This window comes from Trachemys scripta, chromosome 2, assembly GCF_013100865.1.
Source record: "Trachemys scripta elegans isolate TJP31775 chromosome 2, CAS_Tse_1.0, whole genome shotgun sequence".
NCBI lineage: Eukaryota > Metazoa > Chordata > Testudines > Emydidae > Trachemys > Trachemys scripta.
Window position 1 is genome coordinate 69,487,385 of NC_048299.1, and position 15,442 is coordinate 69,502,826.

The following is a 15,442-nucleotide window of genomic DNA, read 5'->3' on the forward strand; positions in this document are numbered from 1 at the left end:
ATTGTATCCTCAACTCTAATCTCCTATATCCAGAATGCTGGAGAGTTCCTGCTGTTTTTGCAGAACACAGGGAGAGTACCAGATCATGCCTGCTGGTTCCCTAGCATGGACTTTTAGCCTAGTGAAGCCATGCTGTACTCATGCGTACTGCCAATGCCCCAGCCAGGCTCACTTCCCAACTCTGCATTCCACTGACAGCTGTTGCAGAGTCCCCCTACGTCTGCTCTGCACTGCCTGCCACAACCAAGCTCAGTTGAAACACTATCTTCCCGTGCTTTGGGCCCATTATTGGGCCCACACAATATTTATCCTGTTATTGATAGCGCTACACATTTATTATGGATAAACACAAAGTCACTAACTATAGTCTACTTTCCAATGAAAACTATGCCATCAACTATCAATAGACACTTAATAATATCACACAAACCCAGCCCAAACACAAATCTCATCGCTTTAATACATGCCTGAAAATAAGGTCCAATCCGTTGTTGATGCAGTGCCCCCTATTTCCATTTACTACAGTCTGACAATTAAATGTTAAAAAACACGTGGGGAGGAAGAACATTGTAAATAGACATTTTTGACTTATACCCACTATATTAGTAAGGATAATTTTATGCTATTTTGAAAAAAAATAATTGTGGAAATGTGTATTCAGTTTGAGTGGGGCCAATATATCAAGAGTTAGTTTAAATGAGGTCTTTTGTGTATGAAACGCACGCAAAAAGTAATTTAAATGTCATACAAATTCTGATTTTCTTGTTACATACAGTACAGGCTTACTTTATAACACCTCAGATATTAACCACACCTTGTTGCCTTCTCCTGTACTAAGAAAGATGTTCACTGTGACTATCAAAGCCACATTAATATTTAACCAGAAGCTGGGCTAACTTTTAGTGATTGCATTGTAAATAATACATCAGCCATTGCTAATTATGATGTATTTGCAAGGCAACTGCTCTAATATTCATATTATTTTGTAAACTGTAACCATTCAGTGGCACTCTTTGGAGGAACAGGTACCTTAGTTGGAGAAACATTTTGATAGTCTTCTAATTGCAAAACATAACAGGGTTTGGTTTGGTTTTCAAATAATATGTACAGCGGGAGCCATTACCAACTCAACATTCTCCACTTTCCAGTGATTGTGGTATCTGCTATTCTACATATAGGGAGATACCATGCTTACTTCATGTTCCAGAGATGATGTGAATGCTCAGTGTAAACTCATATTAATTCCAGGTCACCTGTATTTACATTTTCAAAAATGTGCATTTACATTTTAAGGAGGTACACATTTCATAGGGCACGACAGATTACACCTTTTAGTTCAGTGGTAACATATAGGGGGACTTATTCTCTGGCTTTAACGTACATGGTATTTGAGGAGTTGTGAGATGAAATTACATCCAGGAAGGTTATAAATCAGGGCAAGGATTGTGTATACAATAAGGTGCAACCAGCAGTGATGGTAACAAGGTTTTAGAGAATTGCACAGCAAGACAGTCAATTTTTAACAGGTGAGAGGGAAACAGATAGGCATGCCTCTCCTTGAAGTAGTAACAGATATATCTAAAAATGGAGTGATATTAGTGATAGCACTTAGGTACTAGGAAAGCAGAAAAACAGTAGACAGTAGATATTAGGGGGATATGCATAGGTGACCATTATGTGTGAAAATATGTTAGAAATCAAAATACAATATCTTTTCTAATCCTATCTTTCTAATGCAGATGTATTATTTTCCATAGGATGACATGTAAGAGCCTTGCTAGCTTTCTAAAGCACCTCCTCAATGGACCTTGGCTGCTATGAGTCTGTCATTATCCAGATGCCAAAATCAGGTGTGGTGGCCTTCCGCGCTACATTTCGATTTTCTGGGGGAAATGCTTTATGTTAGATTGGGCTGTCACATGCTTGTTTCCTGGATGGGTCACCACATCATAAGGATAAACCCACGTTCTGCACAACATGCCTCCTTGTGATTTAAACATGCCCTTTTTGGCTTTGTACTCCTCCCAATCACTCACTCCAATCTCTGAATTTCTATGCATTTTACACCACCTCAAACCTCTCCACTGAAGGTGTGTAGGAAGGGGGTGGATGCCTTCTGTACCCTTAGGTACTGACTTAGGCCCACTGCTGCCAACTTGCACCAGTTTAGAATCTGGGCTAGTGAAATCCCAAATGACAGGGGAAATAATATTCTGTACATTGTTAAGAAATAATATCTAGTTATTTACATATGTTTCAAGCAAACTATAGCAGAAATACTTGGCCAGTGTATACACAGTAAATATGACATACTTATGCATCCAATCAATCACGAGTAATTATATGATAAGCATGAAATAAACAAGTTTCAACAGTCTAGGTATATGTCGCCATACATATTCTGATTTTTACAGTAGTTAGGTTAGATACAGTATAATCAGACTGTAGACAATGGCTCTCACACTTAGTCAAAACTCTAAAGATGAAAATAATAGCTTCAGTAATGTTGAATTGCGAGACTTTGCATCTCTATTTAACATATAATGTACATATAGAGAGAGAGATCCTCAAAGTGCATTAAGTACTACAAATTTGATTAGCAGCAAAGCATTGGTTTCATTTACTTATTTATTTTCTGTTAAACAGTAAATGTGTGTGTATATTACACTGTATACATATGATACATATTTTACATATACGTATCTATACAATATATGCATGTCTATATATAGGATATAGATATAGATATATACACACACATAAGCTGTGCAAGTTGTAAATACTGACTATTAATTAGTGCTATACCAGCATTAGAAATTGCTACTATCCAAATGGTTAACTTTAAATATTTTATAGTTGAATTGATTTCTAATTTCTAATTCCGGTGCAGTGAACCTAAAAATATTTTATTTCCTGCCCCATTCCCTTTTTGATTTATTTCTCTTGCTATAAAAGATAGCCTGATTATGAGCCTTAAATATAGTTCCAGCAAACCTGAGTATTCAACAATTCTTTACAAAAATAAAATAAAAAAATAGAACATATGCATTCATTGTCAGGAATTATGTTTTTCTACTAATGCACAAACTCTGAAGCATTTTCCCAAATAGTATGTACAGAACTCCCCTGGTACAGTGCAAGAAGTTTATGCTGTAAACAGAGCTGCCACAAAAGTATCATACGAAGTTCATCAGTCGTGAGGTCTTTTGAAAGCTGTCTCCCATTTGTTTCAGCATTGGAATCCCTTCCCATCAATATATTTTGAGCAAAGCTTATTATCCCTTTGGTGATCACACAATATTAGCTGAAGTAAGGGCAGTTTGACTTCAGAAAAAAACCCAGTCTGTTCAGATTTGCAGGTTCTCATTTTTTGGTTGGATGGTTCTTTGTTCCCCACGGATAGTAGTGGTACCTACAAAGATAAAGAGGTAGTAAGTGTTTGTTGACCCTAGGAAATCTTTACAACTCATGTTCACCAACATCAGAATAGCTCTCTGTGCTATCAGCAGGCAAGTTACTATGATAGAAATGTGATATATAAGCAGAGTAAGAAAAGAAAGCTTGGATGCCTTTCTAACTGCTATGTTCTACTCAACCATAAATTACTGGGCTTGATGCAGGAATTAGCGGATGAAATTATATAGTATGCTATTCAGAGGGCCAGACTAGATGTTTGTAATGAACCCTTCTGGACTTAAAATCTATGGGCTTCACTATACATTGCACAGAAACAGTGTGGTGGTAGGGTCTGAGAGGGAGTCAGTCACACCTCTCTGATTCCCAACTGCCAAGTCCTGGCATAAGTTAAAGCAGCAAGGGGACAGCGTTAGCTTATGCTGCTGGGATAAAAGGCCCTCAATGATTTCACGGCAGTGGAGAACCAGGCACAGCAAAGTCTTGCTCCTCTACACCCCTCTCTTCTCCTAATAAGCCCATACATGCCAGGCATAAGAGATAGCATGGGAGATGGTGGAACTGCCTCTGTCAGCTTTATGCTAGTGGAGATTCCCCCATTAAATAATCAAACTAGTCTTGTATTATATTACACTGTCCTGTGGAAACATGCACCAAGGTTTTACTCTCATAAACTGTGCAGTTAGAAAGTAAAACAAGAAATGTTTTTTTTTTCTTTTTCCTTCACAAATCTCATCACCTTCTGCTTCAAGTGCAAGGAGTGCTTTACCTTGTTTTTTTTAAACACACACACATCAGCATGTACAGTAAAAACACACCTCAAAACAAAGTGCTAACAAAACAAATCACTAAACTGTGCACACAATTTTCCCCCTGTGAAGAGGATGAGTGAGAGAACAAACATGGTGTTAGTCATGCTGCTTAGTGCACTACTGGAAAGTACTCCAATATCAGGATAGTGTGGGTGGTATAAGAACCTGTCGGGGCGGCCTGTCCATATAGGCGAACTAGGCAGTCGCCTAGGGTGCCAAGTTAAATGTGGCGAGGAAAAAAAAATCAAATAAAAAAAAAATGAAAAAGATGGGAAAAAAATACAAATACAATAACGAAGATGTCATTATTTCAATTCCTGTGCGCATACAGAGGGAATATGAATTATAATTCATTTCTCTACATTTCTGAGAATTTATTAATATGTCAAATATTTTATTTACTGCAAAAATAAATAATATTTTGGCAAAAAAAAATTCAATTTGTGACGTAGGGTCAAGATGACTCACTCCGCAATTTTGATAAGCAATAACTCAGCCACAATGAAACACATCCACCAGCGACAAGAGCTGCAATGCTAGTGACATCTAACTCAAATATACATCAAGGTCGCACAGCCGGAAATTCAGGCAGAGCAGAGATATCGCGAGTTGATTCATATCAAACGGTCATTTGAACACAGGTCGCAGGTAGATGGTTAAGAATCGAGCGTATATTGTGGAAAATTGTGTTTCTTGGTGCCAAAGGATAAAGAATAATGTCTTTCAGCATTATAAATCCAAAATGTGAGTATCTTTAAGCTTTATTAAACCTTAGTGTTATTATCGGGCTGTATAACTATGAACTTTTCTTTGTTATAACTGGTTCACAGGTAATAAATAAGGTCCATAGAAGAAAAGTAACAGCGTTAACACTTAATAGACTACGAAAGTATGACACACTCCAAGCGGGTAACCGTGAGGAAGGGGATTACTTTCCAAACAACCGGTGTCGGGTTATAATGTCGAAAAAGGTCATTTTGCTTCCATGTAAACGCTGTAACTAACTGTTTTAATAGGTAAGTGAGTGTCTGTTACTAATCATTGAACCTTTAAGCAGTGAAAAGACATGTTGGGATGGCTGCAATGTGGTTTAAATTGCCAACCATATGGTGGGTGTGTCAGCCATCCTTAACTCTATAATGTTTGCAGTCGGGAGCACAGTACATAACAATATTCAAATGCCCCATGGCAGAAAGAGGAAAAAGAAAACCCTCAGGAGCAGTATCGTAAATGAAAGGCTGAGAAGGAAAAGGACCAACCAAAACAGCAGGGATCCTTCCTGAAATATCTTCTCTTTAATCCAAATAAAGATGGAAGCATCCAGATGAAGGAATTTTACTTGGAGAGGAGGTTAGCTCACATCCATATGGAAGCAGTTTGGAACATCAAGATGAAGGTATATTACTTCGAGATGAGGATAGCTCACATCCACAAAAAAGCAGTTTGGAAACTCAAGATGATGGAAAGTATCAGAGGGGTAGCCGTGTTAGTCTGAATCTGTAAAAAGCAACAGAGGGTCCTGTGGCACCTTCAAGATTAACAGAAATATTGGGAGCATACGCTTTCGTGGGTAAGAACCTCACTTCTTCAGATGACTTGCATCTGAAGAAGTGAGGTTCTTACCCACGAAAGCGTATGCTCCCAATATTTCTGTTAGTCTTAAAGGTGCCACAGGACCCTCTGTTGAATCTTATTTCTGTTNGCTTTCGTGGGTAAGAACCTCACTTCTTCAGATGCAAGAGGTCTTGCATCTGAAGAAGTGAGGTTCTTACCCACGAAAGCGTATGCTCCCAATATTTCTGTTAGTCTTAAAGGTGCCACAGGACCCTCTGTTGCTTTTTAAAGATGATGGAAAGTTACTTCAGATGAAGGCAGCTCACAGCATCAGACTAATATGGAAGTGGAGAAAATTTATTCACCTTCAGAGAGACATGCAGAAATTGAAGTAAATGAAGTAAAAGGAAGAAAGGATGAGGAAGTTACAAACAAGTTACAGTATGGGGACCCAGCTTTATGGCCCAGATGTGATGACAGTGCGTGGCAAATTCTCAAGGAACATGGACCCGAACAAGTTCATTAATTTCCCTTCGCTAAGGATGGAAATAAAAGAAAATTCTCTGCTCAGCATTACAAGAGGAAACTCATTAATGGGGAAGAAATTCATCGAAACCGGTTACAATATTCAGTGTCAAAGGACTCTGTGTTTTGCTTTTGTTGCAAGTTGTTTAGAAATCAAGCAATCGGTAAATCACTTACTGAAAATGGTTTGAAGGACTGGAAAACCGTATCTTCAATTCTCTCTTCACATGAAAGAAGTACAGAACATTTGGAATGTTTTCAAAATTGGAAAGAACTTGAATTACGATTGGAAAAAACTATCAATGAAGAAAATTTACGTGTGATCAAGGAAAAAAGAATATTGGCAACAAATATTAGAGTGTCTGATTGCTTTAGTGAGTTCTCGGTGGGCAAAGTTTAGCATTCCGCGGCCTCAGTAGAAATGAAAAATTATACACTTCAGGTAATGGAAACTTTTTAAAATTTGTTGAATACCTAGCTTTGTTTGATCCTGATTCTCTCAAGCTTGCTGAAGAAATAGACTTTCCGACAGACTTTGAATCAGAGCCAGTTCGCATTTGGCAAAAGAAACAGCAGTTTTCATATGAAGGATGAGCCACACCCATTCAGAACCCAAAACAGAAGTTCAAAGTGAATTTCTACTTTGCAGTCCTTGATACTGGTATTCACTTGGTTGATGAAAGATTTCAACAGATCCAGCAGCTAGAGTCAGTATTTGGCTTTCTATCTGATATCCACAGCTTGCAAAAGAAAACAGCAAAACAGATAAGAGAATTTTGTATAAAACTGGAGTCGGCATTGACTCATGAAAATTCAAGACACTGATGCTATAGATTTGTGTAGTGAGCTTCAGGCTTTTTCAAGACGATTTAAGAAACATTCCACTCCTGAAGAAGTACTGAAGTTTGTTTGTGAAAATAAACTCTCAGTCTTCCAAACATTTTTATAGCTCTACGCATTCTTTTAACTTTGCCGTAGCTAGTGGGGAATATAGCTTCTCAAAGTTAAAATTGATAAAAACATATCTGCGTTCAATAATGGTGCAAGAGAGACTTGTTGGACTTGCCACAATGTCAATAGAGCATGAAATAGCTGGAAAAGTGGATCTAGTGACTGAATTTTCAAAACTTAAAGCAAGAAAAGTCATGTTTTAAAAGCACAGATTGTTTTTTATTTGGAGTGTTTTGTAAATACAGGTTAACGTTCATTGAAGAGTTTTCTTATTTCTTTCTGTATTGGTTGTGGGGGTAATGGCAGTCAAAGAAGGATAGCACAATGGATGATGTTCTGCTTTCCTAGCAGATGTTTCCATCTGTCACGATGGGCAAAATTTGAATGAGTGGTGCTCTGACCAATGCGCCAGATTGCAGCACCAGGTTGCAATGCCACTCACTGAAATTTGGCCCAGCCGTCCTCCCATCATGACCGATGGGAGGACAGGCCAATGCTGAGTGTCTCTGTGCCCAGGCACCAGGTCGCAATGCCAGGAGGAGGAAACCAGTCCCAGTCCCGCAGGACAGGAGCTGCAAGAGCTGCTGTTGTGGGGTGACTACTTTTGTTTTATTTCAATTTATATGTTGTTTTTTTATTTCATATTTGCTAAAAACACAGTAATCTATCTATAACTATTTGACTGGACATTCACTATGCCTAAAATATTTACAGAAATGAAAAAATGCAGTGAATAAAAGCTGTGAAAAAGAATGATTAATGACAATACATATAGCAATGTATACTGTTGATTAGATGAGTGTTCTCTCGCTTGATTATACTGGGGCTAGAAATGTTCTCTCAGTTACAGAGTACCACTCTTGAAACAGCATTTCTCTACCATAAGAGGACCTCTGATGGTACGTACAATATAATAATTCATTTGGAGTCTCGGTGAACTACAGCACTCAGCTGAAGACCACTAGAGTGTCTGACCTTCATTTCTGCAGGTCCTGTTCATTTGTAACACACCTACCCACCTTCATATAAACTGAGCTGTTCTTGGATTAAGCCCCTTAATACACTTTATGGAGCTTTTCATGAAATAATGAGGTAACTGACTGCAAATATAAAGGAAATATAGTTATTTAAAATCAGATCTTTGGATACTTGGATACTGTGTGACCACCTCAATGCACAGAAGCATGCTGAAAGTTTGCAAAAGGTATACATTGTCCTATCTGTAAATGATCTCACAAGTAAAAACAGTCACATACATATCCGACTTATGTGGGTAAGCCGTCACCATACGTGGTGAGACATTAAATCAGGAGAAAAGAAAGAGAGGGGAAGAGTCATTGGGATAAAACACATTTTGAAATATTCAGCTAATTTTTTATAAATTTCTGTACAAACAAGTGACACTAATCGAAGCACTGAGTATTTTATGGGGATTAATGATAGATGGGCAGGAATTGATTATTCGGAACACAGCTGAGGGTCATTATCCCCAGCTGGTCATTAATCCTCATGAAATGGCCTGCACTGAGACTGTAATTACTATTATAATGAAAATGAAAAACAATTACTATAATAAAAAAAAAAGTGTATGGACATCTTATGGGGTTCAGCTTCTCATTTTCTAACAATTTAATGCCCTACACATCACCCAGTCAGGTGTTGGAATCATTTCTCAGCACTCCACACAGTTTATAATTTCACATATCTTTTTTCTGTCATTTCGCTATGTAACACTGAGTGACACCACCATTATTATTACAGATGTGGGAGGGGGGACATATAGTGGTGAGCATAAGAACGGCCACACTGGGTCAGACCAATGGCCCATCTAGCCCAGTATCCTGTCTTCTGACAGTAGCCAGTGGGAGTGAACAGAACAGGGCAATTCACTGAGTGATCCACTCCTTGTCATCCAGTCTCAGCTTCTTGCAGACAGAAGGTTAGGGCAGAGATGCCAAGGGAGCAGCAAATATACATAAAATAGAAAAATGCTGCATATACAAAAGAAAAGGATTTTCCAGAAGAAATGTGTTCCTGGAAGAACTGGGAACCTGTATTACTGTGCTGTATGCAGTCAAACTGTTGGTTTTGCATTTGTTATCAAATACGGGATATGTCCACACAGCAGCTGGGAGCATGCTTCCAAGCAAAGGTAGACAGACATGCACTAGCTCTGCTTGAGCAGTGTGATAAATAAAGGTGTGATAGCTCCCTTTGATGGACGCCCAGCCAGACAGTTAGCTGCAAAATCCCTCTTGGTAGCTGTTCTTTACTTGCTTTACCTGTAAAGGGTTAAAAAGTCCCCCAGGTAAAGAAAAAAAAGTGGGCACCTGACCAAAAGAGCCAATGGGAAGCCTACAATTTTTTAAAATGGGGAAAGAAACTTTCCCTCTGTCTGTTGGTCTCTCTGGGCTGCACAGAAACAGAGCAGCAATGTAAGGCTTGAACTGAGTATGAAAATTCATCTTCCATACCTAGAAGAAATTATTTGGATAGGGAATGTTTAGACAGACACAATCAGGTTTATTTTTTATTTTGGCTTGTGGATTCCTCTGTGCTAACCCCAGATGCTTTTGTTTGCTTATAACCTTGCTGAACCCCCAAGAAAGCTATTTTGGGTGCTTAATTTTTGGAATTGCTCTTTTAAAATCTAGCAAAAGCCTAAGTTCCAAATGTATTGAGTTTGTGCATATGCTGTTGGATTAGCTGGTAGCAACAGCTAATTTACTTTGTTTTCTTTCTCAGCTCTTCCCCGGAGGGGTGTGTGTGTGAAAGGGGTTGAGGGTACCCCACAGGGAGGAATTCCCCAGTGCTCCTTCCTGGGTCCAAACGGTTGGGAGTTTTTTTGCATTTGGGTGGTGGCAGTGTTTACCAAGCCAAGGTCAGAAAAAAGCTGTCACCTTGGGAGTTTAATACAAGCCTGGAGTAGCAAGTATTAATTTTTAGAATCCTTGTGGGCCCCTACTGCACTCAGAGTGACAGAGGGGGGATTTCAGCCTTGACAAGCAGCTTACTAAAAACAACAGTGTGACCACAACAGCACGGGTTGCGGCTTGGGCTAAGCCACCCAAGTACAAACCCTCATTTATTAATACAGAATGTTGAATAACAATTCATTTAAACTACAATACAGAAATGTATTTCCTGCACCCCTCAGAAGCAGTGCAAAGGATTGGGGGAGTCAGGGGCAACAGAGGAGCTGAGGGAGAGGGAAGTAATTGCTGGGAAGGAGCCTGGGAGTGAATCTTGAGGGTTGTTGGGTGTTGGGGGAGAAGTATGGAATTTTTTTTGGGGGGGAGTGATTTTTAGGGAGTCGGGGAGCCTCCCCAATACATATCCTGGCTGACCCCTAGCCTCTCCCATTCAGTCAGGCACATCTGCCCCTGTCCCCGTGTGTCCCTGGAACACCTATCCCCCATGTATCCCTGCACCCCCATTCTGCCACCCTCTTCCCCCTGTCCCCATGTATCCCTGCATCCCTCTGTCCCAATGTGTCTCTGCATCCCCACTCAGTTTACCCCCACCTGTCATCATGTGGCCCTAAACCCCCATACACATTCATCACCTGGCTCAATGCTATCACCTCACTAGCTCCAGTGCCCCAGCCCCAGTCTGTCCCCCCACTAACCCTTCTGAACTCAGTCTATGTGATCCTCCAGCAGCTCTGTGTGCCGTACTCTGCCCCTCCCCCACATATTCTGTGCCTTCTCACCCAGCCCCGTGGGCAGGGCACTGTGAGGAAGGAAGCCTCTCCTCCCTCTCCATGGTTGGCTTCTCCAGCCTAGAGTCAACTGCCCTCTATGATTAATAACTTTTGTCAAAGCCTTATTATTTATGAACTATTGCCTAAGAAAAGGAGATAATTGAGGATTGCAAGGAGTCACGTGATATGCTGGATTACTGTTGGAAAGGTTGTAGTTATTCCTGAGACAGTCCACTATGTATATAGAAATAGGAGGAGATCAAAGCTCCCTTACGCAAGGCAAGGCTGAGGGGATGCAGCTGTGAGGTCTTCAATCCCATTTATGGTTAGTGCAATAAGGCCAAATAATGGTGGACACTGACAAGCAGCACGATTTGCAGTTTGAGGGGGTGATTTGTCCTTTCAGTCAGCTTGAACTGTTTGGAGATTTAGAGATAAAACCTAATTATATATGCCTGCTGGCTACATGAATCATCCTGTATGGGACAGCTATCAAAATTGTACTGTTTGGCTACCTAGACAGTGAGTGTGGAGAAAAAAATGTGCAGGATTTGGAGGGCTCAAATTGAATTGAGCAGAACATATTGTAGAAAACATGGTCATTTGTCAGGAAATGCAGATGGCAGACTTTGAAGTTAAACGCATTTTCTGAAAGACAGGGAGACATATGTGGGCTACTTGATAGTAGTGAAAGGTATAGCCTGATTTAGGATGTACTGATCATATTAATTTGGATAATATGGGAATTTAATTTATTTTTATTTGATTTTAATAATGATTAAAAACAAAAGCTTTTCCAACCATTATAGATACATATGATAATATAGAATTACATGCAACAAAGCTTTGGTTAACATACTCACACCCTTCCTTGATAACCCGGTGGTAAGAGACACAGGACCAGCCTTGCAGTTCAGGTTTTTCAATTTTTGAGTGAGGGATGCCGGGTTAGAAAATGCTGAGCTATCAAAGCTGACTAGAGTTTACTCGACTAACTTAAACTTAAATCAAAACCTAATAAACAAACTAAGAATAAAACTTAGGGAAACCAAGCTTAGCCTAGTTCCCTTGAAACTTAAAGTTTAAGAACAAACATAGCCTACAAATAGTAGCAGTCATCGTAGATAGAGTGGAGAAAGTAAATGAGAATAGAGTAAAGTGAGAATGGAGATAGTGAGAAATGGAGATGAAGTAAAGTAAGAACAGAGAAATGGAGATAAAATGGAGATCCTTTATTGAGGTGGGTTACCTCTTTTATAGGGCAAATGCTGGACCTCCTTCCTCTTATGCCCAAATTTCATTCCTTACCCACAGAGATATTAGGGTACACTTACCCCATAGGCTAGTATGTATGTGCGTATTGATGACAGGTATGTACGCACATCAGTCTCTTGTGGTGTACTTGTTAAGTCTGTGGGAACCCCCCTCCCCATGCCATTTTTCATTGTCCATTGGTCTAGATAAAAGGTCATAGACATAGGCGTGGGTACTCATTTATTTAGGAAACAAGCTATAGGTCAACTTTGCTTTCTGAGTAAAAGGTCTTAATATAGATATGCTAACTTTGCCTTAGCTTAACATACAGGATATGGCCTGTAGGTCTTTTGCATTACAGCCAAACTTACTTTAATATAAATTGATAAACCTATCACAATACATCAAATACTTAAACTATAAGAAAAGATATATATATATATACAAGCAAACAGGTTAGTCTTACAGGCTACAAGGGGACAGCAGATAATAGGATGTATGTTGAAGAGTAAACCATGGAATAACAGCAAGAGAACGTACTGCAGGCAGTGACATTTTAAAATCTAATCATGTCTAAATACACATTCTCTGAGAGTAAGAAATAGTTAAACTTCAAATTCAAACAATACACTTCAAACAAATGAGTGTGCAGGGGTGCATTCCACACCCTCCCAAAAATTTTATTTAACTATGGGGGTCTGCACATGCTGCCCCAGGAACAGGCCAGGAAGCAGAGTCTGACTCAGAGAGTCAATTTGACTTCCAGTTCCCCATTGCTCCAGGGGGACATACCCTGGGACAGCTGTTCCCAGTGTGTGGAGGAGAGAGTGGAGCCAAAACTCCATGCATTCCCTGCCCAAATGCATGTGGGGGAGGGAGGAGAGGGAAATGACCCAGCAGTGGTTGCTCTTCCTCTGATGCTCCCACCCACAACACGAGCAGACAGCATGGGGAAGTAAGACAATGATTTACACCCCATTGTTCCCCTGTGTGGCTGTGCAGGAAAAGTCACAATCTTTCCCATAATGTGGGATTTCCAGAAATGTAGAAAAACGTTTTAAAATGTAGATACCAAAGAACAATGATACATTAGGAATCCACAACACACATGGGACCAGAGCTGAGAAATAGATATTGGAACTAGAAGATTGAGAATATGAACAGTTTTGGAGCTGATCATGTAATGTGTATTAATACCCAATTCCTATGCTATATGCTGACATACACGCATACTTTGCAGCAATGCTAACATCTATGTATAGTTCCACTAAGCAACAGATTCTTTTTTAGACTAATGTGTGTAAAAGACTCCTGCCCACGTGCACCGAACACCTGCCTAGTTATATTTAGTCTTTGTAGATGTTTTGTGCCAGACAGTATGCATGAGGTAAATGTCTATAAAACTGTGGTACATTTATATAATAGCCTTGTTAGACCTATGCAAATACCGCTGAAGCATCAGGAGCTGCAGGTGCTTCTCACCTCTGAAAATGAGGCCACTTTTATTTAAGGAACCCAAGTATGCATTTAGGAGCTTAATTTTAGGCTCCCATGTTTGAAAATGTTGGTCATTGGCAACAGGAGCAGACTGCTGGGGAAGATCTAGGAAAGAAGCAAAGATGAACCACTTCTTCGATAGGGGAAACATGAACTATTAAAAGTCTGCCGAAGGTGCTTTAGGACTAGACCGGTAAACAGAACTAGAAATACCAGGCTTGGGTTATTGTGTTATTCTATTTTTCATGTAGGATCTCCACCGATAACCCTCTTTATGTAACAGGTAGAGTGTGTGTGTGTGTGTGTGTGTGTGTGTGTGTGTGTGTGTGTGTGTGTGTGTGCGCGTGTGTGTGTATGTGTGTGTGAGAGAGACTGCTGCCTGCAGTTTCAAACATATCTTTATTTCACTTCCCTCTGCTCTTTTTTTGTTAGCACCTACATTTCTTCCTTTTTGTATTGCATCCAAACGTTATACTGACTCTGCTAGTTTCAGTCTTGTAGCAGTAGGGTTTTATGACAAAATAAACTCCCATTAAAATGAATGGGATAGAGATGCCTTTTGTTTCAACTGAGTTTTTACATGGAATAATGAGAGGAAATTGTTACCAAGCATACACCATTCATTCTGCTCTGTTAGTGAAGAATACAGCAGCTGTGGCTGATCTAGAAGATTGGCTAAAATGTCCTAAATCAGTTCTATCCAGTCCAGGCCTATATGCCATAACATTATGTGTTACAATAAAACTGAAAGAGAGCTACCATTAGGAAATAGAAGAAAATGTGTCATTGGCTTACCACATCACAATTTAACTTTTCCTTTTGAAACTGAACTTTGATACTCACCTGTTAGAAGTGAAATTGTAATAACCACTTTCCTCCAGAACCTCTTCAATCACAGACTACAGATTAAAGGAAATTCAGGTTAGTAAAAAATGTATATTTTGGTTAAAAGTAAGAAAACAAAATTGTTCATGAAGAATGTGAAACGCTGACCTGCATCTGTTCATACGTCATTCCTTCCTCCATGTCAAAACTGCCAGAAAAGCCTATAAAGCAAATATCAGGCAATGTTAAATCACTGAAATTTTGGCATACATGTGCCTCATCAGAGTTTTTTAGCAATCACAGCATAGCCAGAATGATAACAGAACAGTTTGTTAACAAGAGAAATGGCTAACCTTGATCTTCATCTGTTTTTGCTGCATTGACCGCAGTGATCATGTAAACAGGTGGGAGGAGGAAATTCTTACAGTATGATGTGATCTTCTAGATGTTGGTATGTGGTTGTGATCATAGAGTCATAGAAATGTATGGCTGGAAGGGACCTCGACGGTTATCAGGCCAGCGCCCTGCTCTGAGGCAGGACCAAGTAAACCTAGACCATCCCTCACAGGTGTTTATCCAACCTGTTCTTCAAAACCTCCAGTGATGGGGATTCCACAACCTCCCTTGGAAGCCTATTCCAGAGCTTAACAGGAATGGTCTAGATAATTATTCCTGCCATGAGTACAGGGGACTGGACTAGATGACTTCTCAAGTCCCTTCCAGTTCTATGATTCTATCCTTATAGTAGAAAGTTTTTCCTAATATCTAACCTAAATCTCCCTTGCTGCAGATTAAGACCATTACTTCTTGTTCTATCTTCAGTGGACATGGAGAACAATTGATCCCCATCCTCTTTATAACAGCCCTTAACATATTTGAAGACTGTTATCAGGTTTCCCCCTCAATC

General features: G+C 39.7%; 1 protein-coding gene across 1 annotated transcript in view; it reads right to left on the reverse strand.

The window, feature by feature from the left end:
• Positions 1–438: 438 nt before the first annotated feature.
• NEK10 (NIMA related kinase 10) overlaps positions 439–15,442 on the reverse strand; it is a 167,902-nt gene continuing 152,898 nt past the window's right edge. The window contains exons 35-37 of the mRNA XM_034760809.1: positions 14,704–14,756; positions 14,554–14,609; positions 439–3,412 (exon numbers count right to left, since the gene is read on the reverse strand). Of these exons, the coding sequence (XP_034616700.1) occupies positions 3,364–3,412; positions 14,554–14,609; positions 14,704–14,756 (158 nt within the window). The 3' untranslated portion in view covers positions 439–3,363. The remainder of the gene's footprint in view (positions 3,413–14,553; positions 14,610–14,703; positions 14,757–15,442) is intronic.